General features: G+C 42.6%; 1 protein-coding gene across 2 annotated transcripts in view; it reads left to right on the forward strand.

Annotated features, from left to right (window-relative positions):
• The window catches only part of TNFRSF21 (TNF receptor superfamily member 21), a 257,127-nt gene extending 233,794 nt beyond the window's left edge, over positions 1-23,333 (forward strand). For both annotated transcript variants that reach the window (XM_017345167.3, XM_002714473.5), the window contains 3 exons: positions 39-304; positions 20,410-20,638; positions 21,897-23,333. In XM_017345167.3, the coding sequence (XP_017200656.3) occupies positions 39-304; positions 20,410-20,638; positions 21,897-22,126 (725 nt within the window). In that variant the 3' untranslated portion in view covers positions 22,127-23,333. The remainder of the gene's footprint in view (positions 1-38; positions 305-20,409; positions 20,639-21,896) is intronic.
• The last annotated feature ends 945 nt before the right edge of the window (positions 23,334-24,278 follow it).

Genomic DNA, 24,278 nt, shown 5'->3' on the forward strand with positions numbered 1-24,278 from the left:
TCCTTCATATGCCTTTGTTTGTTTTGTCTCTGTTGTAGGTATTGACATCCTGAAACTTGTAGCAGCCCAAGTGGGGAGCCAGTGGAAAGACATCTATCAGTTTCTATGCAATGCCAGCGAGAGGGAAGTGGCTGCCTTCTCCAACGGGTACACAGCAGACCACGAGCGGGCCTACGCCGCTCTGCAGCACTGGACCATCCGGGGCCCTGAGGCCAGCCTTGCCCAGTTGATCAGTGCCCTGCGCCAGCACCGGCGCAACGATGTTGTGGAGAAGATTCGTGGCCTGATGGAAGATACCACCCAGGTAATATACCCTGGCTATATGTGTTTTTTCCAGGAACTTTGTTCCTGTGCTTCAGATTTTATTGGGTATAATTTAACAAGAACACACACACACACACACCACACCCTTACCTTCCAGGTTAGCCACTTTCAGTAGTTGTCCATTAGAATAATCTAGGGAATGTTTTCAAAACTCTGATGAAGATGGGTGTTTGGCACAGTGGTTAAAAAGCAACTGGGAGGGGTCAGCACTGTGGCGCAGCGGGTTAAAGCCCTGGCCTGAAGTGCCGGCATCCCACATGGGTGCTGGTTCTAGTCCCAGCTGCTACACTTCCGATCTGGCTCTCTGCTATGATCTGGGAAAGCAGTAGAGGATGACCCAAGTCCTTAGGCCCTTGCACCCACGTGGGAGACCTGGAAGAAGCTCCTGGCTCCTGGCTTCGGGATCCGCATAGCTCTGGCTGTTGCGGCCATCTTGGGAGTGAACCAGCAGATGGAAGACCTTTCTCTCTGTCTCTACCTCTCTCTATAACTCTTTCAAATAAATTAAAAATTAAAAAAAAAAAAAAGAAGCAGCCGGGGACTCCTATGTCCCCCACCAGAGTACCTGGGTTTGAGTCCAGGCTCCACTTCTGCTTGTAGCTTCCTGCTAATGCACACCCTGGGAAGCGTATGTGATGCTCCAAATACATCGAGTCCCTGCCACCCACATGGGAGACCTGGATTAAGTTCCCAGCTCAGGCATGGCAGTGGGGATTTGGGAGTGAAGCAGTGGAAGAGCTCTGTCTCTCTCTGTTATCCTCCATTTAAATGCAATGGCTGCAGTGTGAACAACGGAGCCCAGAGGTAAACCATTATTGTGCTCTCTTGGACTGCTGGCTTTCAGGCAAGAACTGGACAAGCAGTGTGGGCATTCGGGGAGAGAACCAGCAGATGGGCGCTCTCTGTCTCTTCCCTAAAAAATAAGTTTTTGAAATAAGAACATTTTTAAAAATACTTGGTTAATCCAAAAGAAGGGTTTAGATACTTTAGAATAAGCCAGCAGATCTCTGGGATGATGTTTATAAGATAACGTGATAAATGCAATGTTAGGATAACCAAATCCATGGTGCACCCATGAGAAAATAAGGAGGAGATTATGTATCAGGGAGAATAATTTATAACCAAAATCAGTGACTTAGTCAGTGACTAAGGAAGCAAAAAGTCACTTCTATCCCAGGTGCCAAACACCTTTCTTTGCTTCCCATATCTCCTCTTATGAAAAATCTTATCAGTTTATGGTTGTTTATCATTTGAGAAACAGTGATCCTATAGCTTCCTATTTGGTTCTGCTGTAGACTACGTGTGAGGATGGGGGCTGAGCAGACAATACTAAGAATGAATGTCAAGGTCTAGCATTATTCTGGACCCAGTTCTGACTCTTAATTTTTATAGCTAATGTGCATGGACTTCTGGCTGCTGTTTCTTAGTAATTGTACAGTATGTAACTGTCCCTGGTTTATCTCTGAGATTTGTCAAGTCAAAGAAGAGAATCAGAAGGCAGAGGCATCATTAGACACATTCTTCCTACCTGAGGAGGGATACACTCTGTATATCGTGGTGCCACTGGGAATTCAGGACTTTGCCTCTAGGAAATAATGAACCCTTCATGTAAAAATGATGATTTTTTTTTTAGAATGGTTAGCATTTTTTTCCTCTTCAGGAGCCTGAGAGCCCCTGTGTCATGTTCCACTTGAAGCATTAGCCCTGGTGCGGCTGTTAGTTGCCTCTGTCCAGAACAGCTGATCCATTGTTTCCCGCAGTGGCCTATTCACTGTTTTTAAATTAAATACATACAGAATCTGACTCTCTATCTGAGGTATGAGGTGTGTTTCTCAGTGCCCCCTTCCTTCAAGGTCAACAGCAAAACCAAACCCAGCTTCCCGGGTCCTCTGTTGTCTTCCCTTTCTGGGCATGAACGTTTGGAAGCAGCAGCAATGCAGAAGGATAATAGTTGGAAGTTACTGGGATTTTCCAAAGCTATTAAAAGGCCAAACAAAAAAGCACCTAACAGCATTCCAAATTCCATGCTACCTCATTTCCCATCCTTCTTCCCCTCTGTGTCTTTTCTTAAAGAATGTTTCTTGCAAAGAACATTAACTTAACGTTTTTTTCTTACATCTAGTCAGATACTTTTTGCCATTTAATTATGGAATTTCTCTGTAATTACATTTTTAATGTGATTAGTCATATATTTTGGTTTAAATCTACCTTCTCATTATTTCTTTCCTTTTGTCCTGTCCTTTCTCTTTTTCCTTCCCCTCTCTTTCAGATTGAGGCTTCTTTTGGCTTAAACAAATGTTTGTTTTTTTTTTTTAATTTTACTTATTTTAAAGACTTAATTGGAGAGGAGGGATGGGGGGCAGAGAGAAAGGAAGACAGAGAGAAAGAGAGAGAAACATTGTTCCCATCTGCTCGTTCACTCCCCCAAATGCCCACAACCACTGGGACTGGGCCAGGCTGAAGCTGGAAGTCAGGAAGTCAATCCAGATCTCCCACTTGGGTGGCAGGAAGCCAATTCCTTGAGCCATCATGACTGCTTCCCAAGGTCTGCATTACCAGAAAGCTGGAGTCAGGAGCTGAAACTAGGTATTGAACCCAGGTACTCTGATATGGGACATGGAGGTCTTTTATTTATTTGTTTTTTAAAAGATGTATTTATTTGAGCTATCACTGTGGCGTAGTGGGTAAAGCTGCCATGTGCAGTGCCAGCATCCCCTGTGGGCGCTGATTCAAGTCCCAGCTGCTCCACTTCTGATCTAGCTCTCTCCTATGACCTGGGAAAACAGTGGAGGATGGCCCATGTCCTTGGGCCCCTGCACCCACCCACGTGGGAGACCAGGAGGAAGTGCCAAGTTCCCAGCTTCAGATCAGCCCAGCTCCAGTCAATGCAGCCATTTGGGGAGTGAACCAATGGAAGGAAGACCTCTCTCTCTCTCTCTCTCTCTCTCTCTCTCTCTCTGCCTTTGCCTCTGCCTCTCTGTGTCTCTGCCTTTCACTCCTCAGATGCCTACAACAGCCAGGGTGGGGTCAGGCAATAGCCAAGAACTAAGAGCTTCATTTGGGTCTCCCACATGGGTGTCAGAGGCTCAAACACTTGGACCATCTTCCATTGCTTTTCCCTGGCCATTAACAGGCAGCTGAATTGGAAGTGGTGCAGCCAGGATTCGAACAGGTTCCTATATGGGATGCCAGCACCACAGGAGGTGGATTTACCTGCTAATGCCACAGCAACAGCCCTGACATGGTGTCTTAAACAGTGTCATTACCATGAGACCAAACACCCACTCCATAAACAAACTTTTTTATTATTTGATTTTCCTTTTTAGTTAGCTTGTTAGTTTTACATTGTGTGCTTTACTTTTAATGGATACCCTAGGGATTACAACATGCATACTTAGGTTGCAAGATGCATGGTATAAATGTGTACATTTTACCATTTTTCAGATAGTAAAGCAGCCTTTGAAGACTTTATTCCTATTTACATTCTCCTGAATTTTGCTTTGGTGTCATGAATTTTAATGCTACACATTTAATACCCACAAAGGCATAGTTAACACAGTCTTACACAGGCGTTCTCTGCATATTGAACTTTTGTGTTGTTCTTCATACTTCCTGCATCTCAACTCTCTCCCTGGAATCATTTCTCTTTGACCTAAGAACATTTCTTGGTGTTGGTTTCCAGCAATAAACTCTATGTTTTCCTTGTGTAGAAAATCCCCAAGAAAATAAACAAATAGCACTGTTTCACCTTCGTTCTGGAAGGAAAGCTGGAACTAGATCTTTAGCTTGCTGGTTACTTTCTTTTAGTCCATTGCCTGGGTCTAAGTTTTCCCTGCTAAACAGCAAGGGAGTTGATGTGATTTTATTTTTAAGTCTTGATTACATAACAAATTATGTGTGCAGCATTGTACCAGGCACTTTGTCAATGTGAAGATGAGTAAGACAAAGTTAGTGCTGTCAAGGAAGCTTACAGTCGAATGAAGAAATGTATACATACTTATGTAACCTAAGGGAGTGACTCCAAGAGCTTGGAGGAGGAATGTATTAGGCATTCAACTGCATAGCCATCAGGGGTCTAATTGGATCGTCAGGGTGGAGATGTGTGCCACCCTGTATGTTCACCTTGGGGACTCCACGTAAATTATCTGGGCCCCTTGGCCTCTGTTTCTTCATGAGAAAGTAGAAAAATTTGAGTTCTTGTCCTGCATTGGCTTTGAGAATTAGAGGGGATGTAATCCCCAGGGAGCACTTGGGGAATGTTTTCTAATAGTTGTGATTATTTCCAGGCTGTAGAGGCTAGAGAGATGGAAGAATGTTCCTAACCGGCTTCAGCTCACATAATACCAGGTCATTTAGTGTCAGGTGGGGAGGGTCTCCCAAGTCCAGGGTTGCTAAAAGTAGACGGTAGAGCAGGAAGGTTGTTCTCCAAGTTCTCAGTGCCCAGAAACAGGGAATGTTGACTAACTGTAAATATTTATTCCTTACTGCCTGAGCAAGTGTTCTCAGGCTGGCTGGGCTGAGGTGATGGTATGTGTGGGGATCCTGGGCTGCTCCCTCACAGAGCCATCTGGAGAGTGGAAACAGCTTGGAGCCGTTGAGTTTCCAGGTTTCCTTTTGGTTTGCTTTTTCATGTTTTTTTTTTTTTTCCCCTGTCCCTTTTAAGGCCTCTGTATATGCAGACAGACTCAACTAATACAGTCTAGTCCTTCATTTTCTTTTCTTTTTCCCAGTATGGATGGGGTAGGGGAAGAGGACTAGCAAACCCTGGGCAACAGGAAGTCTTTGAGATTTTCCTATTTAAAATGTGACTTCAAGGACCTGCCCTTCACACCCTGTGAGTGGTTATCAGAACTAATTGAGGTAGGGACTTGTTTAAACCAACCATATGACTTAGAAAAGTGAGATTGGCCGGAGCCATGACTCAATAGGGTAATCCTCTGCCTGCCTTGCCGGTATTCCATATGGGCACTGGGTTCTAGTCCTGGTTGCTCCTCTTCCAGTCCAGCTCTCTGCTGTGGCCCGAGAGTGCAGTGGAGGATGGCCCAAGTGCTTGGGCCCTGCACCCCATGGGAGACTAGGAGAAGCACCTGGCTCATGGCTTCAGATCTGCGCAGCGCGCCGGCTGCAGCGGCCATTGGAGGGTGAACCAACGGTAAAAGAAGACCTTTCTCTCTCTCTCTCACTGTCCACTCTGCCTGTCAAAAAAGAAAAAAAAAAAAAGTGAGCTATTAATGTGATGCTTAGTGGCCAAAAATTGTAATTGAGGTTTCATCATTTATTGTTCAACATTTATTGTTCCATGTTGGAAAGGGGAAGAGAAAGAGGTTTTGTGCAACTTAAATTTGATAATATAAAAAGCAACTACAATTTAAAGTTTCATAAAATGTTACCTTAACTGTTTTTTTGACTAGAGATTCACAAATTGAAAGGACTTGTCAGGCATCCTTAAGCGTAGGTTGATTAAAAGTACTTCAGTAAGGGGGCTGGTGTTGTGATGCAGTGAATTAATCCACAGCCTGTAATGCCAGCATCCCATATGGACACTGGTTCGAGTCCCAGCTGCTCTATTTCTGATCCAGCTCCCTACTAATGCACCTAGGGAAGCAATGGAGCATGGCTCAAGTGTTTGAACCCCCACACCCAAATAGGAGACCCAGATGAAGCCCTTGGCTCCTGCCTTCTGCTTGGCCCACCCCCTGCTGTTGCTGCCATTTGGGAAGTGAACCAGGGGATGGAATCTCTCTTCTCTCCCTCTCTGTAACTCTGCTTTTCAAATAAATATGAAATAAACCTTTAAGAAATATTACATCAGTAATGTAGCAATCAGTGAACCCAAAGAACTGATGGTGGTAGTAGTTGGTGGTATTGATTTGTGTGTAGTAAGATGATGCTTTGTAGTCGATCTAAGTCTTTTCTAGAACCACAAAGAAGGTTTACTATCATACTTCAAGAAGTTTGTGGAAAATGGGATTAAAAGGATGAGTTTATTTTTTAAACCCTTGCATGGATTTTTCATAGTATTTTTTTTTTTTTTTTGACAGGCAGAGTGGACAGTGAGAGAGAGAGACAGAGAGAAAGGTCTTCCTTTACCGTTGGTTCACCCTCCAATGGCCGCTGTGGGCAGCGCACTGCGGCCAGCGCACTGCGCTGATCCGATGGCAGGAGCCAGGTACTTCTCCTGGTCTCCCATGAGGTGCAGGGCCCAAGTACTTCGGCCATCCTCCACTGCACTCCCTGGCCACAGCAGAGATCTGGCCTGGAAGAGGGGCAACCGGGACAGAATCTGGCGCCCCGACCAGGACTAGAACCCGGTGTGCCGGCGCCGCAAGGTGGAGGATTAGCCTAGTGAGCCGCGGCGCCGGCCCATAGTATGTATTTTCTATCTACTATTAAGAAAATTATTTTGCATCAAAAAGACTCATACTTTTAATTCTATTTTTTTATGAGCTTTTTAAAGTACCCTGTGTATCTCAGGAACAGAATGGCTGTGCATTCTCTCTGTCTCTCATAGTAGGCTCTGTGTTGGAGATGGGGGGCTTTGCTCTGTATAATCAGTTCGGCAACTGGGAGACTCCTAAAGCTAGAGAAAGCACTGGGTCTTCTATTTTGGTGAGAACAGTGCTCCTGATTCTGCTGCAGAGAGGACTACAGTTACTGAATTTTTGCTTACCAGCTGCAGGATGCAGCTGTCCTTATCTATGGGTCTGAGACCAGCTATTTTCAGAAATTTAATATAGCTAGGGTGAATTGAGGCGAATACCAGCTGTACATTTAACTGTTGGCTTCTTGGCTATTCAAATCAGTCTTTGTCTTTAATTTTCCAGTTTGTCACCTCCTAGAAAAATAGGGACTATTATCCTAAGACTAAGGACGTATGACCTAAGAGGTTAACTAAAGTTGTGTGTATGTTTACTACAACATGAAGAGTCATTGCACTCTGCTGTGTTACTTACAGCGTGGAGGGTCATTTAAGGTCAGGTTATTTAATTCGTGGGGTGTGGCTACAGGCCCTAGAGAATTTCTGGGGTGGTTGAAAAGAGGACATCATATTGTAAAGGTATTGCTGACACACAGGGTGCAGGTACATTCAGTGACGCTTGTGTTTAAGGTTGTTATTGTGCACAAAGAAGTCATGTTTGTGACTAGCCTTTAGCTTTGTAAAGAAATGTCAGGTTATTCTACTTATTATCATATTTGAAGGTCTTATTCAGTTAGTCAACAACCTTTTGTCAACTACCAGCTGTGTTCCTGGTAATTGGTAAAGAAAAAGATGATCCCTGCTTTTCTATAGCTTATTTGCCAGGATGGAGACCAATGTACAAATAATTACAATAGAGTGGGATAAGCATGTGTCATAACAAATACCTGCATGAGGAACTGTAAAATAGCATCAGGAGGAAGGAGTACTCGACTCACCAAAAACACATAGAAAAATAGAACCGATATATATTTGTCCATTGGAAAATCATTTTAAAAAATTGGATGGTGGTTGCTTTCACCATTGTATTTTAATCTTCTTCCTGAGACCTTCCCATTCAGTTTCTGCCAAGGGAACCCCATCTGTTTTTTCACTCTAAGGGTTTCCCACACTTTGACTCTTCAAAAGATATCCATTTTCCTTACATCCTTGTGTTTCATTTCTCAGTAGCAAGCTTTTCAAAAACCTTTGGCTTTGTCCATCTGGACTGTGTTTGCAACTTGCTTTTGCCACTCATTGTGTGACCTTGGGCAAGTCCTGTAACGTCTCCAAGTCTCAAGTTCTTTGTGGCTGCTTTGTAAAGATCTGGTGAGAACTAAAGATAAGGAACATAAGTGTCCAGTCCAGCACTTTCAGTGTATTCTGCTTTCAGTGTATTCACATTAAGGAGAAAATGGACCAGCATTTGATGAGTATCTGTTATGTCCTAATCACTGTCTAGGTGCTTCACATCTGTGCTGATTTAACAAACTTCACAGTCCTGAGAGGTGTAGATAGGTGTTATAATGAATATGTATTACGGGGCAGATGCTCAGCCTAGCTGTTAAGATGCTGGTGAGGATGCCGGTATCCCATAACTGAGTACCTGAGCTCAATACTTGCTCCTAACTATAGCTTCCTGCTAATTCAGATACTGGGTTACAGAGGTGATGACTCAAGTGATTGGGTTTCTGCCACTCAGCCACTCATTTGGGAGACCTGGATTGTGTTCCCCACTTACAGCTTCAGCTCCCTGGCCATGGTGGGCATTTCTGGAATGAAACAGTGAATGGGGGATCCCTCTCTGTCTCTGTCTTCCTCTGCTTATCACATAAAAAAGTAAAATATTTAATAAAGATCTATTATTTTATGTTGTTGAATCCCATGTTCAGTTGTAAGATGTAGCATTATTATACATGCCACTGAGAAAGAAATAAAAATACTGCTGATTATAGTTGTAAGAAACATCCCTATTTCAAAGATGTTAAAATGTGCTTCATAACACCAAATTAATGTGATAGTTGAGCTTGATATATACATGTTATGAGGAGAAAAGACTGGGAGACAGATTCTTGGGTCTTGAAATTGATGTAATCTCCCTCTCCAACTCACATTCTGTTAATTGGCTTTGAGATTGTGAGCTGCAATTGTGGGGCTGCCGGTTAAACTTCGGCCTGCAACGCCAGCATCCCACATTGGACTGCTGATTTGAGTTCTGGCTACACCCCATCCAGCTTCCCACTAATCAGCCTGTAAAGGCAGCAGAGGATGACCTAAGTGCTTAGGGCCCCTACCACCCATGTAGGAGACCCAGATGGAGTCCTTGGCTCCTAGCCTCACCGTGGCCCTGACTTGGCTGCTGTAACCATTTGGGGAGTGAACCGGTCAGTGAGTGGAAGATCTCTTTTTCTCTTCCTCTCTCTTTCTCTGTCACTCTACCTTTCAAATGAATAAATAAATAAATAAACCAATTTTTTAAAAAAAAAAAGAAGGGGTGAGATGGTTTAACACAGGTAATTTGTTTAAACATTAATGGGGCACCTATTATGTATTGAGTCCTGTACTATAGGACATTGATATATTAAATTGAAACAAAACAAACCAGGGATCATCCCTTTAGAAAAGGACAGTTTTATAGGAGAGGTAAATTTATGAGTCAGGCTTTAGAATATATTCTGTGAAATTGCTATCTAGTGGAAACGAAGTGCACTCTGTATGTTTTCCTGAGACACGGTGTTGCATTATTCAGAAAACAGTCTATTTGTTAATGACATTTCCACTCCTTTAATCCACACCCTAACTGGCTTTCTCAAAGACTGCATTGGGAGAAAATCAGTTACCAGTGCAACATATTTTCATCACTTTTAAAAACAAAAACACATCTCTGATAAAGCTCAGTAGCTTCCAGTTTGGGCTTTTCTTTTCCTCCCCATGTTTGTGAGACTGATCCTTGATGTGTTATAACCAAGTGTCAACAACAGGTGCACTTGCTGAAGAGGAGTTGCACCATGACCAGCAGTAGGTTTTATTATACGCTTGTTAATTTCACTGTTTTAATGGATTATTTGCCACCATTTCCTTGTCACTCTGATTTTCTAATTAAAAAATTGTTACCAAAAAACTTTCAGTTTATCTGCGGACTCAGTAGACAGAAGAGCCAACAATTAAAATGACTTTTCACCAAAAAAAGTAATGGAAGAAAATATGGGGAGATTTTTAAAAAATTCATAGCAATAGTTAAGACTTATTCGAAGAATGATAAAAAACCTAGAAACCATACAAAAAAGATTCAACTACTTAACAATAAATATACAAGGCAGAAAGAACCATGTGCGAATGACAGAATAATAACTGGGGGAAATTGTTTGCAATTTATGGTTAATTTTCTTAAAAAATAAAGAGCATTTACAAGTTAATTATAGGAACAATGGACAGTCTTGTGAATAAGCCATCCCACAGAAAAGGAAATAATGAACACTTGTAAACACACACAGATTTTTTAACCTCTCAGCCTGGCAAAGAGGAAAAAAATCTACACTGTTGTTTGTAAAGGAATAAGGAAAGAACAGCATTCAAGGTGATGGGCATGTAAGGAATCCAGCTCCTGTGGCAGGCAATCTAGTAGCATCTATTGAAGTATATACCAGTTGACCATGATTCCACCACTAGGAATGCATCCTGCACACATTCACATATATTCACAGTGATCAAGAACTGCAATATTCAGTGTATGTTTCTTGTAATAGCAAGTAGAAGTCACATGAATGCCCTTCACTAGAGAACTGGTTACGTAAGTTATGGAACATTCATACAGTGGAACAGTATGCGCTTGTCAAAAAGAGTGAGTCAGCTCTTTTGTGCTAATCTCAAGAGTGGTTTTCAAGATGAAAGGGCAAGGTGAAGACCAGTGTTGTCATTGTGCTACCATTTTTAAAAAAACCTATGTACATAAAAATATGGTTAATCAGAAGGGGGACAGGGTAGAGTATGTACATCTTTCATGGTGTGAGTACAGGCTGTGGAAGAGAATGCAAGGAATTGGTCACAACAATTACCACCAGGAAGGGGACCTAGCAGCTGAGACCTGGAAATCAGAGGTATTTCTGGAATTGTGTCCCAAGTATATTACAACGCTACTGGCATGAACCCATTTCTTAAGCCATGCTAACTTAATCAGATATGTCAAGTTCAAAAAACCCGAGTCATAAACTCAAACTTTCCTACCTCAAGAATTCTGAATTTCCTACGAACTTGCCTTCCATCCTCCACTGAATCCTAAGGCAAGCTTCGAGGAGGTTTACAAACCTTTCTTATGGTCATAATTGTCTAAAGGCTTTTTTGGTGGGGAACACTTCCTAACAGACATTGAGTGAAGTTTAGGGAAACTCAAGTGCTCTCCAGTGGAGTGTGATCTCTCCATGCTCCAATGGCGCTGGGCTCTGAAGCTCGGCGGCATGGTCAAGCGTGAGAGGGCTCCAGCTCTGCAGAGAGCCCACTTACTCTCCTCACTTCCTTTTTTGAATCCAGGCGGTGAGTCAGCACGGGGCGGCACAGCATTACCGTTGATGTCAGCAGCCTGGACAGCTTGCAGACACACGCGCTGGCAGCTGGGTGGAGTGCTCCCTCCCATCTCCCTCCCTCCCTCCGGAGCCAGCTGGTTCATACCAGCTTTGGCAGCTTTGAGCCGCACTACTTGTAGCTTCCTGTGCCTTTCTCCCCAGTACATCCAGGAAAAAAAAAAAAAAAACTGCTCTCTTGCTTAGGGCAAGGATTTGCCAGTGACACCTGGACTTAAATTGTGGGTGGTTATATAGCCTTCGGGGTTCAGTTTTGAAGTTATCTCTTCGAAATGATCAGAATTCAGAGATGACAAATAACCACGAAATTACAGCCAGCTGCCTTGGTGTGGGTTTGAGGGTATATAAAGGAGAAATACACCATGGCCAGCAAACCTGGACTGACTTTGAATGTGAGGTTGCAGTTGAAACAAAAATCCTTTCATTACCCTGTGCTTGAACAGATGTAGGATCAGTGCCTTTCAAGAGATTTCCCAGTGATTTGGGCATGTGGGACGGAGGGGACAGGTGAGAGCTGAGATCCTCCGAAAGGGAGGTGAGTTCGTTCTGCCGTCTCTGCATGGGATTCCCAGGAAAGGTGTGCAGATCACCCTGGAGTAGCGGTCCTGGTCCCTGCTTGCATTTCCTGACTGCCAGTGAGCCCAGGGAGCTCTGAATAGTGAGAGGTCCCCTCTGTGCACTCGCCAATTGACTACTTAGGTTGAAGAGTTGTTGCTCTTACCTCCTTAAGCGCTAGAAGCACCTTCTTGCAAACGGTCTCTTGTGTCTGTCCTGGGCGGGAAAGGAAGGAAAAAGGAAAGAAAACAAGAGGCTTTGGCTAAACAACCAGAAGCCTAGGAGGTTTGGGGAATTTTTGTCTTCAGGTTATTTAGCTCCTGGGCTTTCTTTTCAATATTTTCATAACTTGTAAAAATAAGACTTATTGAACAAAAAAAATGCTGAGATCATAGCACAACAAGTAGTCTGTCTCTCTATGCCTCTCAAATGAAGAAAATTTTTAAAATGCATTCATAGACCTACCATTTAGATTAATAATTACTCAGTATGTGTGTGTATTTTTGCAACCCAGAGTCTCAGTTTTTAAACTTGCCCAAATTTCTTATATCTGATCATCTTTCAAAGTCTAGGGCTCAGCATTTTCCCATTTCCCTCTTAAGTTTTTTTCTTTCTGTTTGCAAAAAAAAAAAAAAAAAGTGTACTGAGTATATTTGAGTTATTCTTGCCAAGACCTCTTATTCTGAGTTGGATTTAACAAGAATTCTCACTCAGAAGAATAAAGGCATTGTGTTGGAGCAGCCATTGTGGTACAGCACGTTAAGCTACAGTTTGCATCCCATATCAGAGTGCTAGTTTGAGTTCCCGGCTTCTCCTTTTTTGGTCCAACTGCCTGCTAATGTATCTTGGGAGGAAGCAGATGATGGCTTAAGTGCTTGGGCCCCTGCCACCCGTGTGGGAGACCAGGATAGAGTTCTGGGCACCCGGCTTAGGGCTGCCCAGCCCTGCCTGGTGCAGGCATTTAGGAGGTTAATGAGTGGATGGTCTTTCTCTTTCTTTAGCTCTTTCTGTCATCTCTCCCCACCCCTATCACTCTACCTTTCAAGTAGATGAAAATAAAACATTAAAAACAGTCATTGTCTCCTTTTACCTGGGATTTTCAGGAAATATACCCATGTTTCTTTTTTTTTTTCCTAAGGATGATGTATTATTTTTAAGAGGAAATTGTTATATTTAGGTATTCTTCAGAATCTGACTTTAGGTATTTGATAGATTCAAGTAAATTTTTGCAATTAGGCTGTTTAGTCTCATTATCTGAATGCTCATTTGCTTCTGAAATTCTAGAACCATGGAGACTTTGGCTAACAAAGCATTCCCTATTGTCTGAATTCTTGTTCTCTACACATAAGGATGAAATAGATTCACAGAATACCTGTATGACAAGGAGGATAGCACTTGTTTTCCCTCAGAACCTCATCTGTACTTACCTATGCAGACCGAGGCCCATGAAGTCTAATTTGATCTTGCCTACGTGGGCAGCTGGGGAAGCTGGGGAAATAAGCTTGAGATCATATCAGAATCCTTAAACAGCTGTAATTTTATATTTATTGTGACTATAATTCCTTTGAGATAAACCTTTAGTGGAAATTGAATTTGTTTGTTTAACCGGTCACTAGTCTTTTGGGACATGAAACATTTTCAAGTAGAAAACAAAATTATTGGCTACAGCTGAAGGGTCTAGTATCTGCTGTATCACTCATTTTTATCCCAGGGCAGTCATCCAGCTAAGTTTAGGTCTACCTTTGATTTCCAGGTCTTTGAGACCTGGCTTCTAGCTTCTTCACTTTAACCAAGGGCCATTGTAATTGCTTGTGGTCATGGGATTGTAATCAGTTTATAGGGTTTATGGAGTTCTTGAAATACTGTGAGGTCCAAATGGGAAGTGGCATGGCTTAGCAAGGAGGATAACTTTGAACTAGTTATATATCTAATTCAAAGTTTATATATATATATATATATATATATATATATATATATATATATATATAAAACAACTTTAAACTATACAGACCTGGTCTTGAATCCCGGTCTGTGACCTTGTACAAGTTACTTAAACCTCTTAGATCCTCCAGTTCTTCATCTGTAAGTGGTGCTAATACCTGAACAAGCAAACAGATTGCAGATATGTTATGCTGAATCATGTAGCACAGTATTGTTAATGGCTTATTTCATAAAAGTCCTTTTTTTTAAAACTGGATCTGAATAATAAGCTGGTTAAATAAAATGGAATAGCAATGTTTTCAACTAGGTTTAGCAAATGGTCATTTATTTATTTTAAGATTTATTTCTTTATTTGAAATGCAGAGCCACAGAGAGAGAGAGGGAGAGGCAGAGAGATCTTCTATCCGTTGGTCCATTACCAAAATGGCCTCAAGAACCAGATCTGGGCCAGGCTAAAGCCACCAGCCAGGTTGTCCACATGGGTGGCCGGGGTCCAAGTACTTGGGCAATTCTCCCCTGCCCTCACAAGCACATTAGCAGAGAGCTGGAATGGAAGAAGTGCAGCTGGAATCCAACCAGTGCTCCAGTAGGAGATGCCACTGTCACAAGTGGCTACTTAACTCACTGTGCCACAACTCTGGCCCCAACAAATGGTCTTTTAGAAAACATTACAGAGTGATAGAGTTACTCACAGATGTAACAGAACTCTTCCTTCTTTCTAAGTGTTAGATAAGGCTCAGAGAGAAAGTTAAGTCGAATGGGTGAATTTTGATTATGGGAGGTTTTCTTCTTCTGGAACCCATCAGGCACATGCAGCTACATTAGGAGGCAGAAGTCCTGAGGGCATCCAGCTGGATATTTCTAGGCACCAAGGAGTTAAGTTGGGCCATGTTAGCAGGTTGGCCAGGAGCATTCAGGCTGAGTAATTAATGCTTCATTTCAGGAGGTCACTGATGCATCAAAGTTCTTAATTAGTTTTATGAAGACAGATTGTGCAACCACAGGGAGATTGTAATTGGGTAGTAATTGAAAATAACTCAGTAGTAAACTGTGTGAACCAGTGGGGTAACTGGGAAGGAGAAAAAGAGTTGGAGTTGGGGCCATGGGATGATGATAATTAAATAGCAATCGTGAGAAAAGCAGTAAGACATAACTTGAACAGAAGGAACTTAGAGATGACCTTGTGTACCATTTATAGTTTAGAAATGAGGAAATAGGTCTGATGAAGGAAGTGGCTTTTCTAAAGCCATACATCTGGTTAATGGTATGTCTTCTTTCTTCCCTTGCAAGGATTTTTCAGGCTTTTCACAACTTTGATTTTGGGGAGTTGATTGTGGGGAACATGAAAATGCATTCTGAAAAGGTGGCTACTTAGTCTGAATTCTGGGCGGACCTTGCTTATAGAGGTACTCAAGATTGCTGCCAGGTCACAGGGGAGAACAGAAGACATCACAAAATTGTGTTTTGTTTAGAGGTCACCCTCACTGTGAGTGAAGCTCAGAAGAATTTTCCTTTACCAATGGCTCCACCATCCCCAGTGACTCGGGAAACACTGCAGCCTGCTACAATGTGTCATCTCAGACAGGGCTAGTCAACAGGGAAGTGACTGCAGTTTGATATTGGAAGTGGAGAATTATTAGTTCGGGCACCTGATGCAATAGTGAAGAAGTCACTTGGGACACCCGTGTGTCACATCAAAATGCCTGTGTTCCAGTCCTCACTCGGCTCCCAATTCCAGCTTCCTGCTGAAGCAGATCCTGGAAGGTAGAGAGTGATCACTCTGCCATCAATGTCGGAGACCTGGACTGAGTTCTGAGCTCCTGACTTCCACCTGGCCCAGCCCCAGCCATTTCTGTATGGCGTCTGTGGAGCCAACCAGTGGATGGAAAGTCTCTTTCAATCTGTGTGCGTGTGTGTGTGTGTGTGTGTGTGTCCATGTTTCCATGTCTCAGTCTCTATAAGTCTTTTCCCTCAAATAAATGAAATAAATACTGTTTTTAAAAAATGGAGAATTATTTTCAGCTTCAGTTTCCAGTTATGATTTGGATGAGTACTTAGAGTGGACACTTTGAATTTAGATATCTGGTTGCAGTGGAAATGTGGGCCTTACAATCACACAGCTGGTGAAAGGAAAAAATGAAGGCGTGCTCATTCTGGTATAGCTCAAATACAAGTTAAACCATTGTCTCACAAATGTTGCTATAAACCTCAGTAGCCTAGAGATGTTCAAATCCTCCGATTTCAAGCAACACTCCATTTATCTAAGTCATTTGCTTGGCTCTTTGTCCTCCATTCTGGCACCATGAAAGGAAAATAGGTTGTGCGAGGAGCTATTGGTGTGACACAACTGTTGAGTAGCAGGACCATTCATTTCCCTTCCCGTATCAGCTTGGGCTAATAAATATCTGGAAAGACTATGTGTACTCGCATGGATACTGATCAGGAGGACATTTGGCCAAAAGAAACTGCATGCTCTTGAAGTTCACACAATAGAACTCTTCTGGCTTTGGCTACTTGGAGAGCTCTCTCCTTATTTTTGGTCTGTCTTAACTGTCTCCACCTCATTTCTCAAATGAGTCTTCCAAGTTAACATGATTACCTTATGGTTATAAAGTGAAGAAACCATAGTTTCCAAGTTTCTCCAAAGGGGCTCAGATATCTGGTAGTGCATGTCCTTGACCTGTCAAGTTTCCCAGAAGCCTTTCTTTTACGTCCTACTATCTGCCTCACTCCAGTAAAGTGGGGGTGTGTACTAGGACACTTTGAAAAGTTTGTGGAAAATGTAATTAACTGCTAAGTTTATTTCTATGCCAAAAATAAAGATGTATGGGTATATTTTTTCTTTTATAACACACATTTCCCATGAGCTTGCTGAGGACCCCTTGCATGGATTTCAAAAAAAATTTTTTTAAGATTTATTTTGTTTATTTGAAAGGCAGAGTGACAGAAAGATAGGGAGAGACAGAGAGAGAGAGAGAAATCTTCCATCCTCTGGTTCACTCCCCAAATGGCCATTACAGGCAGGGCTGGGCCAGTGGAGAAACCAGGAGCCTGGAACTCCATCCGGGTCTCCCACATGGATGGCAGAAGCCCAAGCACTTGGACCATGCTCTGCTTTCCCAGGTGAAGTAGCAGGGAGCTGGATCAGAAATGGAACAGGGGATGGCGCTGTGGCTTAGTAGGCTAAGCCTCCGCCTGTGGTGCCAGAATCCCATATGGGTGTGCAGGTTCATGTCCCCGCTGCTCTTCTGATCCAGCTCTCTGCTTATGTCCTGGGAAAGCAGTAGAAGACAGCCCAAGTGCTTGGGCCCCTGCACCTGCATTGGAAACCCCAAGAAAGCTCCCGTTTGGGGAATGAACCAGCGGATGGAAGACCTTTCTCTCTGTCTCTCCCTCTCTCTGTCTGTAGCTCTGCCTCTTAAACAAATAAATAAAATCAAAAAAAGAAGTGAAGCAGCCAGGATTCATACTAGCACTCTGATAAGGGATGCCTGCATCGTAGTCAGCAGCTTAACCTCTGTGCCACAGTGCCAGCCCTTCAAAACATTGTTGTACCAAAATTAACCTTATCTTTTAATTCCATTTTCCGTGAAGTTTTTGAAGTCAGCTTGTATGAACACTGTTGCATCTAGGACCGCTTAACACAAGTATAGAGAGGAACTCAGCCTCACCAGTGATTTTCCAGTTGGCCTGTTTCTTGGCTGCCAATGTAAATAAAAACTGTTGTGGCCATAACATTTTCAAATTAGCAGAGGAAGATATACTTATCAGTGGTTACTGCTTTTAAAAATAACATCTCTTGTTTTTCTAATTATAAAAGTTAATATGTCCCCATAGAGAATTTGGAAAGCTCAAAGAAACTGCAGGGATAAATCATGTTGCTGTTCTTTGAGACTGTTTGACTAAGTTTGGACTCAAAGCTTTTGTGAGAAGATAAGACCCTCTTCTGGGGAGATCTGCTTTCTTGTTTAGAGTATTTGTCCTTTCGTATCTAATCTTGGAATAGATGTTCTTCATTTGCTATAAACTCAGAATACTGAACCCGTGACCTTTCAGAATTAATAAAATTAAGAATTTACTCCACATAGTGTAGTGACTCAATTTTCTGATTAGAAAGAGGTCACAGGCAACACACGCCTAACACAGTCGCAGTGTAGGAAAGCAATTTTCGTGGGTATTGAAAATATTAAGGTACAGGGGGAATGAAGTCAGCTTCTCTGAGCCAATTTTGCTTCTTTTGGGAAAAATGCAAGTAGCTTTAGACACATTTGGAATGCAATGATCTGCCATTGTACAAAGTGAGGGAGATATATACTTAATAACTGAGTAGATTTTCTAGAAAGATGATTGTCAAATGGCCTCGGGCTTTAGCTATGCTTGTAGGGGCATTTTAAATTCACTTGACTCATTGTTAAATACAGAAGACCATCAGTTCAGCATTCTCTCTTTCCAGTTTATGTTAGAAACCATGTGATATTCATTTCCACTGATAAGAAGTCCTAAAAAAATTGACTGGGTTGGGGGAGGGATTAAATATTTAGTGTTTTGAAACGTTTTGAAACAAGTTCAGGAAATGCGTGGGTGGACTCCTTAGTCTGTTGGCATGTGATATGTGGGTGGGATTTTTTAAAGCAAGAACAGTACACTATACTGACTGACCACATCTTCCAGTGTAATGTCCATGAGAACCGGAATATAGACAAGTGCACTTTGTCTGGTTGAGTGAATAAAAGTGGGTTGGCACCAATGACCATGTGCATTTTCAGGGAGGAGGGGCACATGCCAGGGTCTGCTGAATTGAAATTTTAAATGCCTACACATGAAACTTGCTGTGGATCAGAAGTGGACCCCTGGAAAAGCAAGTCTGAAACCTCCACTGAAAGCAGAAGCAGGGTGTGGGTGGTAGCTCAGAGGAAAAACGCTGTTAGAACATTAGATGTGTGCAGTCCTCACTGGTCTTTCCAATCTGTAATCAGTTATAAGAATTTCTCAGGCCTTGGAAGTTGCAAATGGCAGTTGTGTTTGTGCCTTATATAAGTGTTCATTGTAATACTTTGAAATGGGAGTGAGATCTTGGTGCGAGAGCTTGAAAATGTATCACTTGAAGTGCATAAGTGGAGTGATGGGCATTTCAAGGAGTAGTGATTAGCAGCCCTGGGAAGAGTGCACAGTACTGAATCCTTGAGCCCTTTAAAAAATGTTTATTTATTTGAAAGGCAGAATAATAGAAAGGAGAGAGAATGAGAGAAAGAGAGCCTCCATCCACAGGGCCACTCCTCAAATGACCACAACAGTGTGGTCTGGGTCAGGCTGAAGCCAGGAGCCTGGAACTCCATCCAGGTCTCCTGGGAGCCCAAGTACTTGAGCATCTTCCACTACTTTGCCAGGCACATTTAGCAGGGAGCTGAATCAGAGTGTCTGCCAGGGTTCTGAAGTATTTTCTCAAGTGAAAGAACCAGGTGGGGATGTTAAACAGACCTAGGCTGAGTACTGGCTTTCTCCCAGCGGTTGTGTGCCCACTCTGGGTCTCAGTCATTTCACCCGTAAAATGGGGTTTCAGCACCTATCACTTTCCCCATCTCTGCACTCCCCTGCTACAAGCCAGGATCGTTCCTCACTTGGCCACATAGGAGCTTGGTAGCTGATCTGCTTCGATTCTTGCCTCTCCAAGATCCACCCTTCACACAGCAGCCAGCATGGTGGTGAAGCTCAGCATTGGCCTCTGAAATCCTCTTGCTCTCTGTCTTCCTGGTGATGACCTCTGTCCCCCAGCCTCACAGGCCCCTTGTACCCTTTGAGCTGCTCTACTGCCTCCTGCTGGGGGTCCTTTTACTCTCTCTTCCCAGCTGAGCTTGAAAACAATTTTCTCATTCTTTTTAGCAGTGCCCCCTCCCCCTAGAGGTAGTTTGAAATAGGAGTCAGGAAACCCCAGGTCAGGTTTGAGTGCTGCCACTTCCTGTTGGCCCTTACTTAAGAAGTCACTTCACTTCCCACCTGTGGGGAGAGAGTGTACTAGTTGCCAGGAGCTGCAATAGCAGAGAACCACCAGCTGGGTTTCTTGAACAACAGAGACAAAGTCCCAGAGAAGGCAGTGTGAGAAGTGTAGATCAAGGTGTCTGTAGGATGCCTGACCTCTGAGGCCTCTCTGGGTTGTGGATGGCTGCACTCCCTGTGTCTTCATTAGTGCCTCCCTCTGTATGTGTCTCTGCCCACCCTCAGGGCCTCAGACCTCTCCCAGCCTTCACAAACTTCTATGTTCTAAGTCGAGCATCTGTCTCCTTGAACCCAGGTGCAGCTCCACCCTGGAGTGGTGCACTGGCTTGGTGCACCTGCTTCCTGAGTTTTCATACTCAGACATGGCCACATATGTATTTTTAAAGGGTTGGAAACTGTGTCTTTGTGTGTATCTAACAATAACATTTATACTTACGGATGAGAGAAGTTGGAGAATTTATAAAGCACTAGATGTCCAAGAAATAATGTCAAGAGTTTTCACTGTGGTCTTCCCTATATAATTTTTGATGTATGTAATAAATTTTGTTTTCCCTCCCACAGCTGGAAACCGACAAACTGGCTCTCCCGATGAGCCCCAGCCCGCTTAGCCCGAGCCCCATCCCCAGTCCCAACACGAAACTGGAGAATTCCACTCTCCTGATGGTGGAGCCCTCCCCCCTGGATAAGAACAAGGGCTTCTTTGTGGATGAGTCCGAGCCCCTTCTGCGCTGTGACTCCACATCCAGCGGCTCCTCAGCGCTGAGTCGGACCGGCTCCTTTATTACCAAAGGTACAGATGGCTCAGGGTGGGTTCCCCAAGGCAGCTCTGGGGCTTTGCCCTGGCCAATCCTGCAGTGTGGGTGTGGTTGAGTCATTTCGATGACTTGCCCTGGGAGACCTACCTAGATAAGGCTGGCCTCAGAAGCCGCATCACCCCTCAGTGAGGACATACCCAGAAAATCTTCACAGCTCTGACTGCTGCCTGGTGAGAGCTGGCATGCAGAGGTACTGGTCACCCTTTATCCAGATGATGCTATCAAATGTGTTTCAGGAAAAGTCTGATAAAATGTAGTCAGGCAGGTTTTTTGAAAATTATTTACCAGGCTTGCTTTGAATCCTAGGATTTAAGGTATAACCTATGTTGAGAGTCAGATGTACAGCACATGTTTTAATCACTTAGAGTGACTCTAAAATTACTCAGTTAAGTTAAATTGCAAATAAAAATGTTCTAAATATTATGGGCTGGGTATTTTTGGGAAATAATTGACTACTTTAAGTATTAATAGCAGAGGAGAGATAAGCATGCACACTATGGTGATGACAGATTTTTTTTTCCTAGTTTGAATAACCCCAGTTACATTTCGTGTACAAGGATCACAGTTTATGTTTATAAAATATGCTAGAATTTACAAATTTGTATAAAATGTGTTAGAATTTATAAATTTATACTCTACATATATGTTTCACCTATTTTTCTAGTTGTATAAATATTTATATTTTATTACATATTATATTTTAGAGAAAATGTTTTATGATTAGTAATAAAAGTTCTAGTTTCTTGCTTCACTAAGGTATGACACAAGAAGCTTTATTTTCTTACTCATGGACTTTTACTCTCTTGGTAATTTAGTTTTAAAATATTGCATTGTAATTAGAAAATCAGATAAGCAGTCTGCATTCACTTGGAAGTGTCAATCATTTGGAGAGAGATAGGCTGATTGTATGTCCACAATGTGGATGGGCAAAGAAGTATTTTGTTTTTTTAAGTTTCTCTAAGCAATTCAAAATTCTCTGTTTTAGCAGAATTTAGAAATCACTCAAGTCTAGGCAAATGTCACATTAGTGACACATCAACAGCCCACCCCAGCAGAACCTTGTCTGCAGTAGGAGAACTTTCTTTGCCATCTTTTGTGCAATTCAAGTAAAAAACTCTTGTGCTGTGACCAGAGGGTCACTCGCTCGCTCATTTTGGTGGAGGGTAAATGTCACTCACCTGCCACTGTCGCCTCCCTCTGACTGTCCCAATCCCTTGCCTGTCTTTCCCACAGAAAAGAAGGACACAGTGTTGCGGCAGGTCCGCCTGGACCCCTGTGACTTGCAGCCTATCTTTGATGACATGCTCCACATTCTGAATCCTGAGGAGCTGCGAGTGATTGAAGAGATTCCCCAGGCTGAGGACAAGCTGGATCGACTGTTCGAGATTATTGGAGTCAAGAGCCAGGAAGCCAGCCAGACCCTCCTGGACTCTGTTTATAGCCATCTTCCTGACCTATTGTAGAACCTAGGGATACTGCATTCTGGAAATTGCTCAATTTAGTGGCAGGGTGGTTCTTTTGTTTCTGATTTTTGCTTTTTGGTGTGTGCATGTGTGTGTGTGTGTGTGTGTGTGTGTCAGAGAGAGAGAGAGAGAAAGAAAATATGGCCAGTGTTGGAGTTTTTTCTCTTCTTTTTTGTTAAACTTTTCTGGGAAGTTAGTTTATAAACCTTTTCAAGGTGTAACTGTTGCAAAATACCCACCACTAATGTTTTTTTAAGTTCCTTATTTTCTCTGTTTTGCCATCTTAGGCATTTTCAAAATTGTCCTGTGCACTTTAAATTCACTTCACTTGCTGCCGATTCAGTGTGACTTTTCGTACACACTGGACCGAGAGGCTCTTAATTTCTTAAAAGTGTAATGAGATCTTGTGATTCTATAAGCACTCTTCATGTCTCTCAATCTCCACACCTATTTTATTATTATCATTATTTCTATTATTATTTGTCCTTTACAAATTTTCTTAAGGACTAAGGAAGCTTCAGTTCCTCTTGAGTTACTGTAAAGCAATTAGGCCTTGAGTTATCCTTTTACTGTGTCTTGTTGTATAGTTCATATTCATGGCTGAAACTTGACCCCACTGTTGCTGTTGCTGATTGTATGGTTTTCACCTGGACACTGTGTAGAACGCTTGATTCCTTGTGCTCCTCTTACACTAATACGCACTAGCCTGGAGAAATGAAATCCTCAAGGCTTCAGGACTTGCTGTTTAAGTGGCTTGACAAGTGGGCCACCAAAGAACTTGAACTTCACCTTTTAGGGAGTGAGCTGTCCTGGAACATATTGCTGCATTTTGGAAAGTAAAACTGAGTGCCATTGGCACCTTTTCCATAGAGAATTGCCAGCTTTGCTTTCAAAGATGTCTTGTTTTTTATACACACATACTCAATAGATGCAGCCTGCCTTCAAGGTCTTGGTCTTGGTGGGTTTCCTTCATGATTCAATCACTTTAATTAAAAATGGCTGCAGCTGTAAGAACCTTTGTCTGATATATTTGCAACTATGCTCCCATTTATAAACGTACCCTCTAATGCTCAGTTGCCAGATTCTAATGCAAAGGTGGTGTCCACTCCCTCTGTGTGGGCGGGGTTTGTGGGTTGTGGTGAGGGAACGAGATCAGAAAAATGCCTTCAAGTGTACTAATTTATTAATAAATATTAGGTGTTTGTTACTTGAGTATTCTGAGTATATTTAATCCTTTACTTTCTTGCCTTATACATGTGCTCATGTTACAACTTTTTGAGTAATCCCATGGAAAATATGTCTGCTCTAAAACCCTTGGCATCTCTAATCTGTAAATTGTGCAAATTAGCAAAGCTTTGTTTCTGGAAAGGTACCTGGAGGTTCATAGAGAAGGACTCTGTTGAAAATTAACAATCATGTCCTAGTCTTGTGGGCTAAACCTGAGGCTCTTGTTTTTGAGGTTGAGCCTGTTGTTGCAAGAAAGAAGGGTTAGGAAGTAGAAAGAGAGCATGGGGAAGTTCAGTTAGTAACAAGGTCTTGGAGTATGTTCTTAGCAATTTCCATTTAGGAAATTAACCACTCATGGGAAGGTCTTTGCAAGTTCCCAGGCTTCCGTATGAACCTCGTTGCCCCTGAGTAACTTCAAAGGGCTTTCCTGGAAGTGAGGCAGGGTGAGACCTTATGTGGTGTGAGGTTTCGTATCATATCACTCATTGCATGCCCCCCCTAAGCAGAACCTCAGCAATTTGAAGTTCCTCTTTCAGCCCTGCCTGAACACGCTGACACCCACGTCAGCAACATGCAAGTGTTTTTTGGTTTCATCCACTTGCGTGTGGTTGGTTTCTAGAGAACTGCCCCGGCATCTGGCTTCACTGGTTCTCACACCAGATTTCCTTCTGTCGACAGAAGACAGGAACTCTGTCACAGGAGAAGGCAAACAAGGATGGGGGGAGACGGTAGTGGATGAGACAGATTTTGTTTTTCAGAGGATTTCAAGACTGCCACTTATTTTGTGTGTGGGTAAAAAAAAATGAATAAATAAATCAGCTTTATTTTCTTAAGTTTGCAGATTATTTGTAGCTTGGGGATGGATTTATTAATAACCTATATATATGGCTTTATATGTTCAAAGTGCTTTTTATATTACCTTATT

Source organism: Oryctolagus cuniculus, chromosome 5 (genome assembly GCF_964237555.1).
Source record: "Oryctolagus cuniculus chromosome 5, mOryCun1.1, whole genome shotgun sequence".
NCBI lineage: Eukaryota > Metazoa > Chordata > Mammalia > Lagomorpha > Leporidae > Oryctolagus > Oryctolagus cuniculus.